The sequence below is a fragment of the Dryobates pubescens genome, chromosome 16 (assembly GCF_014839835.1).
Source record: "Dryobates pubescens isolate bDryPub1 chromosome 16, bDryPub1.pri, whole genome shotgun sequence".
Lineage (NCBI taxonomy): Eukaryota > Metazoa > Chordata > Aves > Piciformes > Picidae > Dryobates > Dryobates pubescens.
Genome location: NC_071627.1, coordinates 18064138 through 18083224, shown reverse-complemented (window position 1 = coordinate 18083224; position 19087 = coordinate 18064138). Strand labels below are relative to the sequence as shown.

Here is a 19087-nt window from a genome sequence, read left to right as displayed (position 1 = left end):
AAAGTAAGAATGATGGAGGCAGTCTGGGCTGGGGCTGGGCAGTCGAGCTGAGGCATATGTGAGTGATGGGATGGTCGCACCAAGAAGCAACAGACACATCTGCAAAACAGGACAGAAACAGCCAGTGCCAGCCTGGCAGAGCCAGGGCAAGCAGGGATGTGGTAAGTTCCCAAGCTTAAGTCCTAGCTGGGCAACCAAGGTCAGGGGAAGCACAAGGGAAGGTGAGGTGATTGCATCTCCACATGAGCAGCCACTGAGCCAATCCTGTCACAGCCAAGACAGCAACCTGTGAGCAGAGGGAGGCAGCCATGCAGGACGGAGCCCTGGAACAGGTTGTGCCAGCTCAGCTCCAGGGTACCCTTCCTTGGAGCAAGGCCAGGGCCGAGCTGTGGTGCTGCAGCCTGAGGGAGGACCTGCACCAACTGGGGGCTTAGCTGGTTCTGGCTGGTGTCCTGTTGCTTCTGACCCCACCGATGCTGTCTCTACCACCCAAGGTGCCTCCACGCTTTGCCAAGAGTAGGTCTTGCCCACCAGCTCTGCGCACCATGTGAGGAACTTGTGCAGAAGGAGGGTCTCGGGTGGGCTGCGGAGGTGGAGCCTGGGGAGGGGCTGCAGCCGTGCTGCTCTGAGAACAAAGCCTGACGGCGGCGGGCTGAGGGCTCCCACCATGTCTTTGAGATCTCACTACATTCACCCTCAAAGCCAGCTGAGCCGCTTGTGGGGCACCTACCACAGCCTCGGCCCCTGCGCTGGCCCCGGCAGCTGCTCTACAGCTGCTCCCAAACTCTCGTAGCCTCTTAGGGCGGCTCCGAATCTCGTCTGGCTTGGAAACGGTGGTGCAAGGAGAGTGTGCAGGACAGAGCTTGGGGCGCTCATCCACAGATTGCTCACCCCAGCCAGCGAGTATCAGGCCCTGTACACTCCCCCCTGTCTCTCAGGCATGGCGATCTCTTCAAAACAGTTCTGATCAGAGTGAGGGCAATGCCAGGGTCAGGGAAGCAGCATGAAGCAGGGCATGGTGCTTGTCCTCGCTGGAGCACGCGGGCCCAGCTTGGAGCCCCTAAGGAGCCCTGCGCTGGGACAGCGCTAAAGCAGCAATACGAATTCACAGAGACAAAACCTCCTGGAAAAGACCCTGTTGTACAAGCCTGGCCAGGATCCTGAGGGGATCGGAAGGGGTTGGGAGCACCGGGATGGAGGGGCAAGTAAGCAGCAAGAGTCCCCATAAAGGCTGCACCCACTGGAACCACCCGGGGTGCAGCTTCCGTCAATAGAGTCGAGCTGGGGTGCAGATTTTTGGGGCTCAGGGTCCCTAGGGCAGGGGACGGTCCAGGCTGCATGGAATGGCCCGAGGTGCAGGATCCCGGCAGCAGTCCGATGCAGGGGCGAAGCTGCCCGTACCCCAGGGGTCTCGGTGAGATGCCCGGCGGCACGGCGGGTGGGTGGGGTCCCCCAGGGGCGCGGCGGGGGCCGGGGCGGGGGCGAAGGCCGGTGCTGGAGGGGTGGAGGGGTGGAGGCGTGGAGGCGGGGTGGGGGGGCGCCGTTCACGGCGCTAGGACCGGGCGCGGCGGCGGGCGGAGCCTCCCCGCCGCTCGCCCCTCCGCCCGGCCGCTGCGGCAGTGTCTCGGAGGCGGGCAGGCGGCCGGTCCCTCCGGTCCCCCCCGGCAGCATCCCGGCCCTGCCATGGCTGGCGTCGGCTTCGCGGCGCACCGCCTGGAGCTGCTCGCCTCCTACCAGGACGTGATCGGCGAGGACAGCCCCACCGACTGGTGAGCGCGCCCGCCGCCGCCCCTTTGTCCCCGCCGCCGCCGCCCTTTGTGCACGGAGCCGCCCGGTAACACCGGCCGCGCCCCGCGCTGCGCCCCGCGCCTCCCCGGGCCCGCGGTGTCGGGAGCACCGGCACACAAAGACGGGCGGGGCGGCGTGGGGGTGGCGTGCCCGTCCTGCCGCCCCCGTTACCCGCACCTGCCCGCCGCTGCACCGGGACGGGGCGCGGTCCGCGCTTTGTCTGCGCCGGGCCGGCACGTGCTAATGCCGGAACCCACCGCTCCCGGGAGCACCCCCCGGAGCGGCCCGAACCCCAGCCGGGGCAGCGAGCGCGGGGAACGGAGGGTCGGCTCCCGGAGGGGAGGGCTCGGGGCTACCCCTACCCGGTGCTGGGCCAGGCCCTGGGTCCCAGGCTATTGTCTGCAGCCGGAGCAGCGGGCAGGGGCGCCCAGAGGGAGGTGTGGATCGGGGCGCCCCCAGCCCGGCCCCGCTCCCGGCCGGCAGCAGGCGGCCCCTCTTCCCGGCAGAGCGAGGCCTGCGGCCGCAGGGGGACCGAACATCCCCTCCTGGGGCTGGTCCCTCAAACTCCTGGGGTGCCTCACTCCGCGGAGGCCGCGGTGCGTCGGTACAAGACGCACCGCCGGGCTGGGGTTGCCGCGGGTTCGGGGCAGGGGTTGGCCTTCCCCAGGGGGTAGCCCCCGGGCCCCCATGTCCTGCCTGTATCCCCGGTGTGGGGCACCCCGGGCTGCGGGAGCCGAGCCCCGGCCAGATCCAGGCCCTGGTGCAGCCGGTGCAGCAGCTGGTAGAGATCATCCCACCACCACCCTTGTTCTCCCAATGCCCACCCACATCTTCCGGACCCACCCTGGTGCTGTGGAGCTGGCTGTGACCACCTGCCCCCGGGACCCCTTCTTCTTGACCCTCAAGATTGCCTGTGCTGTGCACAGCAGGGAGATGCTTCTGGCAGCCTGGTGTGCAGCTGGCTGAGCAGAGCCAGGGTGATGGGCAACGTGGGGTGATGCTGTTCTCTGGAAGGGGTGCCTGCCGTGCGAGTGGGCACCCACCCTGCAGCTGGGGACCATCCATCCTCTGTTCAGGGTGCACCTAACACCCAGCCGATGGGGATCCAGAACCCATCTGGAATGCATACCGCTGTCTAGTCAGGTTTCCTGCTCTTGGGACAGGGCTGGGAGACCCCTGGGCTAGGCAGACTAGGGAAGGTCCTGCGCCCTGCCAGCCCTGGGTCTCTGGGGAGTTCCTCGGTCCAGCAGCCAGCCTAAGGGTTTTGTGGGCGAGCAGGGTGCATATTGCCGGCCAGGAGACAGCTGTCAGCTCTGGGTACATCTCGCTTCCCGGCATCCGCTGCAAAGCAGCCCTCCCTGCCAAAGGTGCTGAGAGCAGCAGAAACGGTTCCCGGGAAGGCGAGCACCGAGGCCGGCCCTCCCTGCTTCCAGCGCTGAGCCCTGGCTGGGCAGTGAGTCCCCACCATCCCCATCCTCGGGGCTGAACTCGCCCCATCATTCCTGTCCCTTCCATCCCATGGTCACCGGGGCTGCCCGGGACTTGGAGCCACTGGGAGCAGCATCCCTGCTGCAGGGCCCAGTGCCCGGGTGCGGGATGAATGGTGATGCTGGAGGGAGCTGTATCAGGCAGGGTGATGGAGTCTGTCCCTCGACAGGAACACAGCCTGGCTCAGCCGGGGGCTGTGAGGACACTGTGCCAGAGACCAGCCCTAGACTGGTGCTGGGGGATGCTGTGCTTTTGCCCGTTCAAGATCCCTGTGTTTAGTCTGGGATTCCCCCACTCCAACCCGGTCCGGGAGGGTCCGAGCGTCCCCTCCCCCTGCCCGACCCCGCGGAGGCTGCTGGGGCCTATTACTCGATCGGAAAGGAATTTGGTGCTGCTTTCTGAGCACGGCGAGTCCCTAGAGCTTCCAGCCACATTGGAAACACATGTGCCCGGGCTGGGGCGATGCTCCCCCTCCCCAGACATGGTGTGGAGGGCAGGCAGCTGCTGGTGCCCCAGATGCTGGTACCCATGTGTGCTCTGCCGGCTCTGGTGAGCAATGAGGCCGTGCAAGGGCAGTGGAGCCGGGGATGTGGAATCCTCACAGGAGTCCCTTGCCTCCGTGGACTGCAGAGGGCACCTCCACCCACAGGTGACCCACATGCCTGGAGCCCCAGGGTTTGGGAAAGGGGTGGATAGAGGATTAAAGCCTGTGGAAGGGGGTAAAGCAATGCTGCTGCCTGCCCCCACTGTGGCACAGCTGTTCCTTGCAGCCAGCTTGTGGTGATGCTGTTGGTCTGTGAGACCCTGGGCCAACCTTGGGGACGCTGCTGGCCCCAGCACAGCCCCACTGGCACCTGAACTGGAAACCTCCAGATCATCCATCCCAGCATGAGGTCAGGCCATGCTACTGGGCTGTGTTCAGAATAAGGCTCTGTTCCCACAGCAAGCCCTAGCTGCCCTGGGAGCAGTCCTGGGTGCAGGCAGCAGTACTGTGCTCAGGTACTACCCTGCATGGTGGGGGAGAGCAGGCAGTGCCCCAGCACCCACCAGGCTCCCCAGGTAGTGATGCTGTGGCTCTGCCATACTTGTTTCCTCCTTTTTCCACAGCCAGCTGTATCCAACCCTATGAGACCCCAACCCCTGCCACGGCCCTGGCCTCACCTCAGATGGTGCCATCATCTCCAAAGGTCACAGCAGGTCCCCCAGACTGGGGCTGCAGTTGGAGTCAGGGGCTGTGTTTGCTACCCTTTCCCAGTGCAGACATAAAGACAGTGCTTTGCAGCAGCTTTGCCGGCTCCAGGCCGGGAGCTGGCGCTGACTGGGGAGCCTGATTAGCAGGATCGAGATGTGCGGATTAAAGTCAATCTTGTTGGTGCAATTATCTGTGGCTGGCTGCTGGGGGCTCAGGGCAGTGGGTGCCAGGAGGTGGAGGGAGGGCCCCTCCATGTTAGGCACCTGCCTGCCTTCTTCTTGCTTTTTCTTTCAAGCCGTGGACACGGTTTGGCAGTGGCTTTGCCTATAGGGACCTTCCCGATTCCTGTCCCCCAGTCTCTGACTGGAGGCTGCAAGCTTGGGTGAGGATGGCTGTGCTCAGCACCACAAGGGTTTTGGCACTTCGGCAAGCATTGCACAAGTGTTGCCAGCTGAATGCCAATCACCAGAGCCACCCACCGTGGTGCAGGGATGGTGAGGGGCATCCAGCACGGGTGGCCCTGGCTTTCCGGGTGCAGCGCGTGATGGTGGCAGGCAGGTTTGGGTGCCTGCCAGGGCCTGGCAGGTCCCTGCTGCCTGCCTGCCTCCCCCGCTCCCCTCCTAATCACCTCGTCATCGGGGCGAGTTGCATCCCAGCTGGGATGGGGGGGTTGCCATGGTGATGGAGGATGCTGGTTGCCTAGCAACATTCATCCCCTCGCCCACCCGCCCTGGACCAATTCGGCACGCATTCTCACCCCCCCATAGTTGACTGCATGCCCCTGGGGAGGTGTGGGCTGGTGGGGGTCCCCACGGAGCCCCGGGGGGAGGGCTGGCCAGGGCACAGTGGGAGCAAGAGGGAGTTTCCCATCCGCTGGGAATGGTTTCCAAGGAACAGTCTCCATGACGGCCCCATCACACCCCAGCAGCACATTGATTTGCTGCTGCTGGTGCTCCGGTGTCCTCCCCCAGCCTGGTGCCTGCTGGGCCAGCGGCTCACGCAGCCTGGCATGTGAGCAGTCCCAAGTTCCCCACTGGGGTGTGGGGCTGTCCCCAAAGCCAGTCAGTAACCAGCGGGATTGGGATGGGACAGGGATGGTCGCACAAGGGACTGTAAGGCTTACAGCACAGCATGGCAGCCAGCTGGTTCCTGTGCCTAAGTAGCCCTTCTGTCCCTATCCTTGGGACCCTGTCCCACAGCTGCTAGCCAGCAGGCTGGAGGAATAGGTCCTGCCCAAAGTCCTGCTTGCTCCATCTGGTAGCCTGGTCTTTCACAGTTATGAGGGGCAAGGGGCTGATGTATCTGTGTGGCTGCTTGGGAACACCTGGCCAGTCCCCTAGGACCTGTCCTGACCTCAGCATTAGCAGGATGGGGAAGGGGAGGGGTGCCCCATGCTCCCCACAGCTGTGGCTCACTCATAGTGTCTCCCCAGGGCCCTCTACACATATGAGGATGGCTCCGATGACCTGAAGCTGGCAGCATCAGGAGGTAAGGTCGTCTGTCCCCGCAACCAGCTCAGCTTTTCCAGCATTTTCCCCAGCACCTATCCTGGTGCTGGATGGACCTGGACTGACAGTGCTGTGCCAGGTGGAGGTTTGCTGGAGCTCTCTGGCCACTTCGAGATCCAGAAGGTGATGTATGGCTTCTGCAGCGTCAAGGACCCCCAGGCGGTGCTCCCCAAATATGTCCTCGTCAACTGGGTGAGTGTGACGTGGGCCGTGCTGGGTGTGCCAGTGCTGTGCCCAGCAAGGTTACAGTGTTGGCAGGAACATGTCTGAGTGCGAGGGAGGAGCCTGGGGTTACCAGAGGAGTGTGGGTGCCCCACGGTCCCTCTGCCCTGTGGTGGTCAGCAGGGTGGCGGTCACCTTGCCACCCCTCTCCGGCTCAGCCCCTCCCTGGATGCCACAGGTGGGCGAGGATGTGCCGGATGCCCGCAAATGCGCCTGCGCCAGCCATGTGGCCAAAATTGCTGAGTTCTTCCAGGTGAGTGACTCTTGGGAGGGGGATGATGCTGCTGGGGCACCAAACCTGGTCCCTGATGGCTGCTTTTCCCCCCAGGGTGTGGATGTCATTGTCAACGCCAGCAGCGTGGAGGACATCGACCCAGGGGCTATTGGGCAGCGGCTCTCCAACGGGCTGGCTCGTGTCTCCAGCCCCGTGCTGCACCGCCTGCGGCTGCGGGAGGATGAGAACGCCGAGCCCGTGGTAATGTCCCCATGGCGGTGATGGCAACGATGGTGGCAATGGGTGCGGGGTGTCCCTCCTGCCCAGGGCTCCTGTCTGCCACAGTCCATCACCCTGTGAGCTGCTTACTATTGTTCCCCCTCACTGATCCCAGCCCCTCCACCCCTCCCACCTCTCCTCTGTCCCAGGGCACCACTTACCAGAAGACTGATGCCACCGTGGAGATGAAGCGGCTCAATCGGGAGCAGTTCTGGGAACAAGCCAAGGTGGGGTACGGGTTGGGACAGTGGGTAGCGCCAGCAGGGTGAGCTGCTGCTGAGCTGATGGGCAGCCCTGTTCTTCATCCCCACCCTACTAGAAAGAGGAGGAATTGCGTAAGGAAGAGGAGCGGAAAAAGGCCCTGGATGCCCGGCTGCGGTTCGAGCAGGAGCGGATGGAGCAGGAGCGGCTGGAGCAGGAGGAGCGGGAGCGGCGCTACCGGGAGCGAGAGGAGCAAATCGAGGAGCACAGGCATGGCAGGGGCTAGGGAGAGACCTGAGCAGCGTGTGCAGGATGGTTCTGCACGTGCTGCAAGCGTCTGGGAGGGCGCATGGGTGCTTGTTCCTGGCATGGGTTGGGGTAGGGACTGGCAGGAGCCAGTGCCCAGTCCCTCTCCTGTGTGCCCATGGCAGGCGGAAGCAGCGGAGCATGGAGGCAGAGGAGGCTCGGCAGCGTTTGAAGGAGCAGTCCATCTTTGTGAGTGCTGCAGTGGGCATGGGGCCAGGGGAGCTGCACCCAGAATCACACCCTGGGAAGGGCTTTTCCCAGCCAGGTTCCTGGGGTGTCTTGGGGCTTTGGAGATTTACACCATGTCCCTCTCCAGGGGGACCAGCAAGAGGAAGATGACAGACAGCAGCTCAGGAAATCAGAGTCAGAGGTGGAGGTGAGTGCAGCAGCAGCTGTGCCTGATGCTGGTCCTTTCTCCTTAGCCAGTGATGCCCACAGCCTCACACCGCTGGGGCAATGGGTCTCAGCCTCCCTTGTGCCTGTCCCCACAGGAGGCTGCTGCCATCATTGCTCAGCGGCCCGACAACCCCCGGGACTTCTTCAAGCAGCAGGAGCGGGTGGCATCAGGCAGCAGTGATGCTGTCTCGCCAGGCAGCCACAGGACAGGTGAGGGGCTGGGGGACTGCAGGCACTGGGGGGTTGTGGAGAGGCCAAGAGGGGCTGCAGGCTGTGGAGCAGGTGAGTGTGGTGCTGCTAGGGCTCTCTGCAGCTCAGCAGGTCACAGCAGGGTCTTGGGAGGACAAGGGTTGTAATACAGGGAGGGGATGTCCTCTCTGCTGTCTACAGTGCTGTTGGGTGCTGAGGGCACAAGGACAGCAGGAGGTCCTGCTCTGCTGTGCCACCATTATCAACACTGCCGCTGCACTTCATGTGGCCCCTGCAGCTGGGGCAGCTTGGCAGGGGCTGGATGCAAGGGTGTCTTCAGCAAGAGGGGGCCCATCCTGCTCCCTGTTGGATGTCATCCACTCACCTGTCAGGGCATTGTGCCAGCAGCCATGCTGGCAGCATGGTCAGTGTAGCAGGGGTGGGCAAATGGAAGTCTGAGGGTGGCTTGGGAAAGAAACTCGTCCCACAGGAAAAGCTAAAAGGGGCATAAGTGGTGCAGGTGTAGGGCACAGTGTGCTCCCAGCTGACAGAGTGTGCCCTGTGGGGAGACTGGGCTGCTCCACAGCCTGGGGTCCAGTCCCAGGACTCTCTTTGTGTCTCTAGGACAGGGACTGGCTGTCCTGGTGGATGCCTCTGGCCATGGGGCCATGCCATAGGACTGTGCTGGGGGTTGTGCTGTGCTGCTGTGCTCAGGGACTGTGCCAGGACAGGGAGGGTGCTATGGTGTGTGTTCTTGCTGTGGGGTCATGCCATGGGTCATGCCATGAGCTGTGCTGTGGGGCTGTGCTATCAGTCGTGCTGTGGGCTGTGGGCTGTGTGCTGTAGCTGTGCTGTGCCGTGGGTTGTACTGTGGGTTCATGCTGTGGTGGCTGTGCTATGCCTAAGAAGACAGTTGATCACATGCCTGTGTCTAGGCCTCTCTTCCCACCTGGCCATGCAGCATTGCCTCCCATCCTTCTGTCCTGCTGTCGTTCCATCCTCTTGTCCTGCCATCCTCCCGTCTTGTCATCCTCCCACCCTGCACTGTCAGTGCTACCTCCTGTCCCAGCACCCTCCCGACCTGGTGCCCCTGTGCCCTGGCCCCACCATGGCTGCACTGAGCAGGGACTGACCCATCTCTCTCTCTCTCTCTCTCTCTCTCTCTCTCTCTCTCTCTCTCTCCCCCCGCCTTTCTCACTCTCCCTCTCTCTCTCTGTCTCCCTGTCTGTCCGTCTGTCTGTCTTTCTCTCAGCAGGTCGTCTGCACTGTCCTTTCATAAAGACAGCTGACAGTGGGCCACCTTCTTCCTCCTCCTCCTCCTCCTCCCCCCCACGGACCCCCTTCCCCTATATCACCTGCCATCGCACCCCAAATCTCTCCTCTTTCTTCCCATGTAGGTAGCTGGGAGTCCCCAGGCATGCAGCTCTGGGGGACCAAGCCACAGCCCATCCCAGCCCCACGGCACACCGGACTGACAGCAACAGCAGCGCCCCTCCCATGGGCACCCCAAGGGGGCTGGGCACCCTGACAGGGGCTGTGCCTGCACCCACTAACACCCTGCATGATCCGTCTGGCCCCACAGTGGGTTCTGTGCCCCTAGGGTTGGGGTATGCAGCAGGCTGTGCCCATGGGGCAGGTTGTGCCCATGGTACGGGGAGGCAGCACTGAGCAGTCTGTGTCCCTGTGACAGTGACAGGGCAGAGCTGTGCCCAGGGAGATGATACTGTGCTGTTAGAGCGGGCTGTGCCCATGGGATGGAAGGGGCACAGTACAGGCTCTGCTCCTGAGGCAGAGGTGGATGGAGCAGGTTGTGACCGTGGGACAGAAAGGGACAGGGCAGACTTTGCCCTGAACCATGCCAGACTGTGCTCGCAGAGATGGAAAAGGCTGTGCCCAGGATCATATGGGGCTGTGCCTGTGGAGCAGAAGGGACCAGACAGTGCTTGGGGCCATGTGGGGCCGTGCCAGCCTGGGGTAGCAGGGCACAGAGCTGTGCCTGCAGAGGTCAGGCTGTGGTGATGTGTGGGCAAGGCCACTGTGCACCATGGCAGGTATAGGGCTGCCTGTCCCTGTATCTTGCAGATGGGGGTGCTGCAGCAGGCACGTGTGGAAGCCCAGAGCAGGGCATAGTGGTTGCTGCACCCATGGGTGCCTCTGCACAACCACTGGAGGGGACAGTGCAGCGGCAGGTACAAGGTGACATGAATTTGACAGCTGATGGCCTGGTCAGCGTGGGGCAAGAGCAGGGGTGGCACTAGGGTGCTGGTCCTCCCCTGATAGGGACAGCCCCCCCATGGCACCCTGTCTCCCTTGTCCGCAGGCAGCCACTCGGACACCTATCGCAAGGCCTCGGCAGCGGGCTGCAGCCCCTGCGAGTCCAGCCCGGCCGCCACGCCGCTGGCTGAGCCGGGCACCCGCGCGCCGGGCAGCAAGACGCCGGCAATGCCCAAAGGTGGGCACAGGGCTGGCTCTGCCTGCCCCTGCCTGTGGCTGTCCGGGCACATCCCTGCGGTTCCCCGCAGTGCATCCCCGCTGCAGCCCCCTCAGCTCCTCTGCAGCCACCATAGCAGCCCTAGTGCTGCAGCCCTGCTGCCCACCCCCTGCCCTGCTCAGTGCCTCCCAGCTCCGGCCTTTGTCGTAGCCCCTGCCGGCTCTGTTGCGTCCCAGCACGTCCCCACCATACCCACTGCTCTGCGTCGCTGCATCCCCGCCGTCATCCTTGCATTCTTCCAGTGCATCCCAGCTGTCTCTGCTGCATCCCCCAGTGCAGCCCTGCCGACATTGTTACACCCCTGTTGCCTCCAGTGCATTTTCTAACACCAGTGCATCCCTGCTGTCTCTGCTCAGCCTCCCCATGCTTCACTCTGACAGTGCCAGTGCATTGCCCCAGCCAGTCAGTCTCCATCTCCATTGCTGCAGCATCAACCAGGGCAGTCCTGTTGTCTGTGCTGCATTTCCCAGTACATCCCTGACAGTGTTGCTGCCTCCTCCCATGCATCCCTACTGTCCTGCTGCATCCCCAGTGCATCCCAGCCAGCTCTTATGCATTTCCCATCTGTCCCTGCTGCGCCCCACTGGCCCCTTTGTATCTTCTGCTGCATCCCAGCTTCCCCTTCTGCATCTTCCTAGTGCACTCCTCCCAATCCCCTCCACATCCCTTTGTGCCTCACAGATACTCCTCCCACCCCAGCAGGGCCCAGCCACCCTTCAAGAAATCGCCTTGCTCCCACGCCTTCCCTCTCTTTCACAGCCCACACCCTCCCATGTCCCCTTAGTCCCCTGGTACCATTGCTCCCCTTACCTTCCCAGCCACTTGCACCCATCCCCGCTACTCCCAGCCCACAGGACAGCTCCCTCTCCACTCCCCCCATCCCCAGCTACAGCCCTGTCCCCAAGTATCCCCTAGCCCTGGATAAGGGAAAGAGGGGTCTGTCCCCACTGACAACTGTCCCCACCTTGCAGACTCCCCCAGCACCCAGGAGGCTGAACCAGCCACCCCCGAGCAGCACTGGCCCTTCCCAGGGCCCGAGGACAAGGCCACTGAGTCCCCCAGGGATGAGTCCAGCCCCAGGCCAGTGTGGACAGAAGGGGGTGATGCCCTGGGGGACCTGGTGACCCTGGAGCCTGCTGAGCCCACCCTGCCACCCATGGCCACCGAGTCCCAGCCTGAAGGGACCCCCAACCCTGAGAGCCTCATCGACCTGTGGGAGAGCGACGGGGTGACCCCCCCAGCTTCCTGGCCCCTGCCTGCTGCCCCTGTCCCTGAGGGTCCCCCAGCTGTGCTACCCAGTGATGGGGCCCTGCTGAGCCTTGATGAGCTGCCCGAGCCCCCTGCCACCTTCTGCGACGTGGAGCAGGAGGAGGAGACAGCTGACATGGGGGACCCCCAGCCCCAGGATCTTGACTGCCAGCATGCCCCTCAGGAGGACAACTTGGGCCGGGAGACCCCTCCTATCACCAATGGAGAGATGGCCCCAAAGGATGGGACACCAGGTCGTGGGGAGCAGGTGAGCATCTGTGGGAGAGTGTTGGGCAGGGAATGATGAGGTGGCTGGGGGTGTGGTGTGGGGGGGGTGGGTCCTAATGACCTGCCCCACCCCAGGCCAGCGAGGGCTACTTCAGCCAGTCTCAGGAGGAGGAGGTGCCCCCTCCGGAGGAGCTGTCTGCCAAAGCTCCCCAGCCTGTCTTCTACAACAAACCCCCAGGTGAGTGGGGATGGGGGGAGTAGGTTTGTTGCTCTGTGGGACACCCCACAGCACCCTGAATCCCTCTGTGGGGCATCTCATGCCACCCGGATTCACTCACCCCCACCCTGCTCCCCCCAGAGATCGACATCACATGCTGGGACACGGACCCCCTGCCCGAGGAGGAGGAGAGCTTCGGGGGGGACCTTTAAGCCTGGGCCCCACTGCCGGCGCAGGCAGCTCCCCGCCCCAGCCGGCGTGGGGCATAGCGGGGGCCGCAGACAGGGGCTGGACCCACCCCTCACCCCTCCGGGGCCCCGCAGGATGAGGTCTCCGGGTAGGGGCCACCCCGCTGCGCCCCCGCCTCGGGGCACCTTTTACAGCCCCGTCCCCCCCTTCTCTTTTTTAAGTTGTCGGTAGGAGCCGTGTCAGCCCCCCAGCCTCCCCTTAGCAGTGTCCTGCCCCAGCGTCCCTTTGTGGGGGGGGGACACATGCTCGCATCCCTTGCCCGGCTGTGGGACAGGGTCCTCGTTCTCGTCGTGCCCGCCCCGAGAGCACTCCCTCCCAGTACTTTGCACGAGTTTAAAAAACAACAAAACAAAACAAAACACAAGGAATCATCATAATAATAAATGAATATGGCAATAAAGTAACCCGACCGAGGCGAGGCTGCGGCCGGTGGCATTCCCCCCCTCCCCCCACCAAAACCCGGCAGGGAGCTGGCGGTGGGCTTTTTACCCTTCCACTCCTTCCTCGCTGGGACCCCCTCTCTTCCCCCCAGCTTGGCCCCTGCTTGGCCCTTCTCCGTCCCCCCCCCCGCCCCGTAACTGTTTTTGGAAAGCACAAGTTCTGTACCGGCGGTGTGCTCATGTCTGTTAATAAATAAAGCGACTCCCATGGGGGCTGCAGCCTGCTGGAGGGGGAGGCAGGGAGGGTCGCGATGACGGCGGGGGGTGGGGTGGGGAAACTGCCTCTGCCCCGCGGGGGTTTCATGATGCCAGCCCGCCGGGAGGCGAACCCGAGCCACAAACTTTTATTCTCAAACTGTAACAAACAAAAAATTTAAGAAACAGAGTAGAGTCCAGGTCCCCAGCGCCCCCAGTCATGGGGGGGCCCCCAGCCATGGGGAGGCTGGCAGGGGCCAGATGGGGAACCAGCCCCTTCCACGCCGGCAGCGATGGCCCATGCCAGGGCTGGTGTCCCCGGGGTGATGCGGGCAGCCAAAACCAACCCCTTAGTGCCGGAGAGGTACCCATGGCAAGGTCCGGGGATCCCCCGAGGCATCTGTTAGACAGCGGTAGTCCTGCCGAAGAGGGGCATGGAGACTGGGAGGTGCCAGGGTCCCGGCTCGTAGGTGTCCCTGCTGCTGAGCTCCGAGTCCGTCCAGCTGGGAAACATGCGGGGGGAGCACTCTGCCTGCAGGTAGAGGTCCGGGCAGGCGTGGCCGGGGCTGGCCGAGCGGGGCAGGTGCAGTGCCGAACCGTAACTGGCGTCCAGGAAAAGGGGTTTGTAGCTGGGGGGCTGCTCCTGCTTCTCCAGCCGCTCGTGGCTCAGGAAAGGGGCATTGATTTTGCGGTAGAGCCCCCGTGTGTCCATCAGCACCTCGCTGTACGGCGGTGGGGGCTCCGCCATCAGAAGGGCTTCCTCGTAACACGGCGGCTTTGACAAGTCTGACTCTGCAAGGCAAAGCCCCCCCCGGACCCCTGCTGCCGTTAGTGCTGCTCCCCGGCTCTCGCACCATTTCCTCCCCAAAAAATCCCATCCGGGGACACCGAGAACCCCTCCCTGCTCCTTACCGTGCCGACAGCTCCAGGGCCGGGGGGGTGGGATGTGGTGAGGGTGATGATGGTGGGGCTCAAGGCGGAGGCGGTGGGGAATGGCGATGCCGGGGGGGCTGCCCCCGTAACCCTCGTAGTGCAGCGGCTCCAGCTCCAGCGCACGCAGGCTCTGCTCCCGCAGCCGCTCTTCCTGCTGCCGCTTCACCCGCCGCCGCAGGTAGCTGCAGAAGCAGCACAGCAGCACGATGAGCCCCCAGATGAGCCAGAAGCCCGCGAAGCAGGTGAGGAAGGTGTAGGTGCCCTGGGACATCACCATCTTGGCTGCCGGCCCGGGGGGGAGGCCCCTGCCTCTCTCTCTGCCCTCGGGGTAGGGGACGGGATGCTCAGGGCGGCGGTGGCAGGGCCAGGGCAGCACCCGATGCTGTCAGGGCTGCCGAGAGCATCTCCTTGTGCCGTGCCCAGCGGCGGCGTCTCCTTCGGCCCGTGGGTGCCCACCGTCAGGGGTCCATCCTCGCCATGGAACTGTGGGGGGCTGGAGCAGGAGGGTCAGGCCTGGGTGCGCTGGGTGGGTGGTGGGGCAGGGGGCCGGTGGGGTGGGCGGCGGGGGGATGGGGCCGGTGGGGTCCCACTGCCCATCGCTGGGAGAGGGTCGTTGGGGAGGGGGCCCTGCAACGAGACAGATGTGAGTGTGAGTGTGGCGGGGACGCGGTAGCCCCGTTCCCATGGTGATTCGTTCCACATGCGCAGCGGCACCCGCAGCCGGTGGGGAGCCATGCTCAGCCCCATGCGCACCCCCGCCATCGCCCCCACGGCTGCTAATCCGCACCCCTCCCAGCACCCTGCCATGGTGGTGCTGGGCCCTCTAGTGCAGGAGATGGGCGCTGAGGCCCCACACCATAGGTGCCTTTAAGACCATGAGGCGTCTGCTGCCATCCCTTCTTCCTCCCCGCCCAGAACGCCCCAAACCGACTGGAGAGCCCAGGCAGCTCCATACCCCATGCCACCCCACAGCAGGCAGGGTGCCTCAGGGAGGAGAAGGGATGTGCGGAGCTGCCCACTGCTGCTGGCACGTGGTGCTGGCGTGAGCACGTGCACCACTAGCCTCGTGGCCAGAGGAGAAGCTCAGGGAATGGTGGCACCCTGGCATGGTGACAGAGGGAAGGGGGTGATGGCAATGGGAAGTGTCACTGATCAGGTCCCTGTCCTTAGGCAGGGTGACAGCTCAGCCATGTCCAGCCAAGCACTGAATAGGGACATCATGTGCCGGGGGACCATGCACATCAGTGAGCGGGGAGCAGCATCCATGGGTGCTTGCAGGCAGGCATGCAAGCACCCATCATGATTATTATTATCATGGTGTGGGAGAAAACAGGCTCATCAGTGGGAAGGAGAGCAAGCAACGGAGCGGTGGCAGCTGATGGCAGGGCCACCATGGAGACACCATCGCTTTCCTATGTGCCTTTGCTCAGTGACGGGGTGTGGGATTTCCCACTGCCCCATCGGCCAGGGCCATGCTGCCGGCTGCCACGGCAGAACCAGTAGGTGCCGAAAGGACAGGCGGGGCAGCAGGAGGGACAGTGGAGCTGTGGGGCCAGAGGCCAAGCCCATCTAGAAGGAAGGAGGTATGGGGGGCGGGGGGGGGAAGAGGAGGCCAGGGAACCCTAGCCCCACTTCGGCAGACAGCAGCTGGCACTGCAGGCAGCGGTGGGTACTTCATCATGTAGACGAAGGTGGGGCCAGAGGCAGCATCGAGGTGTTTGGGGAGGGGGTGCCCATTCCGAGGTGCCTGGCTAAGGCCAGCTCGTAGCGGGCAGAGCTCACTGACCCCAGCTGCAACAGGCTCCTGGCCTGGGTATCTCCGCGAAGGTATACCGGAGTGGAGGGGAGCACCGTGCGGGAAGGGACGTGGGTCAAGCACCGGGATAACGGGACACCGGGAACTAGGGCAGGGCGGGCTGTCGGCGCCGAGGGAACGGGGGCGTTTGCAGCTCGGGGTGCGGGGGGGAGCGGAGCTGCCGGGGCCAGGGACGTGCGGGCTGGGGGAGGCGTGGGGGCCGGGCTGGGAGACACCCACGCCGGGCGGGGAATGGACCGGGAGCAGCCGCCGAGCAGGGCCCCGCCGGTACCCCCGGGCCGCTCCGCAGCTCTCCCCGGACGCGGCCTGGGCCCCGCTGTCCGCGTCGCATACCCGCCCGGTATCTCCGGCCAGAGGGGAAGAACCCCGCCGGGGACCTCCCCGGTGCCGGGCGCGACGGCAGCCCCCTCCTTCTCTTCCTCCTCCCCGGGGGCGCGCGCCCCGCTACGTGCCGCGCGCCTCCGCCCCGACCGTCGGTTCCCGGTGATGGAGGCCCCACGCTTCCCCGCCCCGGTCCCGCAGCCTCCGCTCCGCGCAACAGGCGGAGGCGCCGCGCCCGTTCCCTCCGCGGCTCCCGTTACCGGCGGCGCACGTGGCTCAGGCGGCAGGCGGCGGCGGCTCCATAGGGCATCGGTGGGGAGGGGGGACAGGGCGGGGGTGGGGGGAAGGGAGAAGGGAAGGGGGCCCGGTGCGCGCCCGGTGCGCGGCGCCGCCGCCGCCTCCCGGCGCTGCCTTTGTCTCCGGTGAGCGCTCCCGCGCCGTCACCGCGCGCCGCCCCGCCCGGGCTCCCGCCCCGCCGCTCCGCCCCGCCCTCAGCTCGGGGAGGGACCCAGGAGACGCCGGGCCCCTCGCACACCCTCCCCCACCGCCCCCCCCGAGACCCTCTGCCGAGCAGGGGGGAGCTACTGGCAGGGTCCCTCATGGGGTGGGGGCAACGGGCGCTGCCACGGGAATGCCCCTTCCCCCTCCTCCCGGGGAATGGCCGCGGGGTTGCTGGTGGCGTGAGGGCCTTGGCATCCCCGGGAGAGGCCATGAGAGTCCCACGGGGTGGGGGCCCGGGATTCCCAGCTGACAGCCCCACAGCCTGGGGGGGTGGGCAGTGACAGCCCTGTGATGCCCCATGGAGCTGTGCCACGGGCTCCCCCATCCGGTAGCCATGCACTCACCCTCGGGCTGGCCGGGGGGTGCCAACTGCCAGCTCCCCCCGTGCCAGACGCAGCCGTCTCAGGAGGCGATGGCCAAGCGCTCCCCCGGGGTGACATCCAACGCAGCACAAGGACCGGGGCAGGGGGCTCAGCCGCTAACGAGGGTTCCTGCCCTGTCACTGCAGTGGGACATGTGGCTGTGCCAGCCCGAGGCCAGCAAGAGTCAGGGGTTGCACAGGCTGCTGTCCTGGGGTCACCTCGCACCGTGAAGGGCTGCTCTTGTCCCGGGGCAGACCCCTCACATGCCTGGTCCGAGCTCGTTCGCTGTGCTAAGTTGCCCGTGGCCAGTTGTTGTCAGGGGGATGTCACCAGCTGTTCTCTGCCCGAAGCAAATGGCCACAGCGCCTGGGTTCTTGGGACTGTGCCCATCCCAGGGGCAAGGGCAGACACTCTCCCTTTGCTGTGCTCTGGTGCCATGCCAGAAACGGCAGGACCGTAGGTCCAGGGCAGAGCTGTGCCAGCCTTGGGGCCAGAAAGCCCACTGGGTACTGGGGCCAGAGGCGCGACAGGGTGTGGGTACCCTCCGCAGATGGTGACCCCGCTGCTGTTTCCTCCCCGTGGGCAGCGTGGCAGGCACTGCCGCGGATGCACACAGTGCATTGTTCTGCCGGGGCCTGGCTGGAAGGACATCCTCCATCCCGACCCAGGGACGACCGGGGGAAGTCGGGTGCTTGCAGCCAGCTCCTGCCACAGCCGGGCAGAACGGGCTCGGCAGCCGGCCAAGCACCGGTGTTTCGCTCAAAGCTGAGGCCGTGGTGGCCATGTCTCCCCTCGGCCCCCACTCACCTTGCTGGAACCAGTCTCCTGCGATCGGACCTCACAGTGCGGCCGTGGCAGCCCGGTGGCGATGGTTCGACGGTTGTGGGGATGCCCAAGCAGCACCCTCGGCAGGCAGGGGGCTGCGGCCATGCAGGGGGGCTCGGGTGCTCCTTTGGGGCATAGGTAAAACAGAGGTGGGGGGCAAGGATGGACCCGCGGGCATCATGCCAGGGCAAGGGTAGGCAGGGGGAGCCAGGCCTCCGGCCCCGTCAGTGCCGGGGGCCGGGAGCTGCCTTCCCCTTCCCCATGGCGGCTGGGGGGGGAGGGGGGCAGGCGGGGGAGCGCTTCCTGAGCCACATGGTGGGCTGGAGGAGGAGCCGTTGCCCAGGCAACAGCTGAGAGCATCCTTCACCCCTGAAAATCGTGTGCCAGGGCTGCCACCACAGCCCCACAGCTCAGGGCAGCATTCAGGGTGCCCAGGACCCACTGAGAACCCATCTAGGGCCCACTGTGTCCATGGGGCCCACAACCACCAGTTTCACCTCTGGCTGTGCACCAGAAATCCCTCACCCCCCACGCTGCCCCCTCCTAGCAAGGACAGGAATAGGGACAAGGCACCCTCTAAATGCCTGGCCTGGGACAGCACTAGGCAGTGGGGAGCTAGGGAAAAGCAGGGCCCCTTCCATGCCCAGCCAAGGGCTGCCCACACTGCAGCCCTATCCACAAGAGCCACAGTGACTGTGCGAAAGACACCAACATGCTAGTGACCTCAGGACCTCGGTGCTGGGGTGCCACATCCCAGGCAGTGCTGGCAGGCTACAGTGGTGGGAGCAGCAGTTCCAGGCAGTCCCCATCCTCCCACCCTGCCTGCCTTCCTTCTCTCCATGGCTGCAGAAAATTCCTGGATTTTACCCCAAGATGCCCCCTCCGAGTGCGAGAACTCCTCCTCGGCCTGCTCCCATAGCAACTGTTCCCTAGCTACCCAGCCGCACTTGCTATTCTCATCCCTGTGCAGCTGTGTGCAGCCCCCCCAGCACTGCACACAAGGCTGCCACTAGCCCTGGACCCCAATCCCACCCTGCACCCACCCTGACCAGCCTCCCCCGGGTGACTGTCATGATCTTAACACTGCTCAAGCCCTGCACCTGCTTGCAGCAGCTGTCCCTCAGGTGAAGGCAGAGCTCCATGCAGGCACAAGGTCTTCCTCTGCACATTTCCCCCCCAGCTACCAATGCACAAAGCCTGGGGAGGAGGACCCTACCCCTCAGCCCCACAGCACATTCATGACAGCCAAAAGGGGCTGAGCCAAGGACAGATGAGCACCCAAATGGCACAAGGCCTTTTACCCATCATGTACCCTGCACTGACCCAAACCCCCCCAGCAGAAGCCACTGAAGGCCACTTGAGATTCCCAGGGCTCAGCTCCATCACTTCCTTGCAAGACAGGTGCACCAACAGAGCCCATGGCAGGCCAGGAATGGGCCACTCTGCTCCACTCCTCCTTACAGCCCCCAACCCTGTGT

At 64.8% G+C, this 19087-nt stretch overlaps 2 protein-coding genes across 10 annotated transcripts; one reads left to right on the top strand and one right to left on the bottom strand.

Annotated features, from left to right (window-relative positions):
• The first annotated feature begins 1601 nt into the window (after positions 1–1601).
• On the top strand, positions 1602–12900 carry DBN1 (drebrin 1). 4 transcript variants are annotated; one of them, XM_054168311.1, is made up of 15 exons: positions 1602–1769; positions 5901–5956; positions 6056–6168; positions 6377–6451; positions 6527–6673; positions 6841–6918; positions 7011–7162; positions 7324–7387; positions 7515–7574; positions 7690–7804; positions 9036–9176; positions 10104–10235; positions 11246–11790; positions 11886–11988; positions 12109–12900. In XM_054168311.1, the coding sequence occupies exons 1-15, from the start codon at positions 1684–1686 to the stop codon at positions 12177–12179; spliced, it is 1938 nt and encodes a 645-aa protein (XP_054024286.1). In that variant the 5' UTR covers positions 1602–1683; the 3' UTR covers positions 12180–12900. The 4 variants fall into 4 exon arrangements, with proteins under 4 accessions (XP_054024286.1, XP_054024288.1, XP_054024287.1 ...); XM_054168312.1 differs by having other exon boundaries at positions 1603–1769; positions 9039–9176; XM_054168313.1 differs by lacking the exon at positions 9036–9176.
• Positions 12901–12944: 44 nt separating this feature from the next.
• Positions 12945–17626, bottom strand: PRR7 (proline rich 7, synaptic). 6 transcript variants are annotated; one of them, XM_054168308.1, is made up of 3 exons: positions 17592–17626; positions 13764–14411; positions 12945–13670 (listed from the first exon to the last, which is right to left on the bottom strand). In XM_054168308.1, exons 2-3 carry the CDS (start codon positions 14059–14061, stop codon positions 13255–13257), a joined length of 714 nt encoding a protein of 237 aa, XP_054024283.1. In that variant the 5' UTR covers positions 14062–14411; positions 17592–17626; the 3' UTR covers positions 12945–13254. The 6 variants fall into 6 exon arrangements, with proteins under 6 accessions (XP_054024283.1, XP_054024284.1, XP_054024285.1 ...); XM_054168309.1 differs by having other exon boundaries at positions 12945–13643; XM_054168310.1 differs by lacking the exon at positions 17592–17626 and adding an exon at positions 16182–16373 and having other exon boundaries at positions 13764–13966.
• Positions 17627–19087: the final 1461 nt, after the last annotated feature.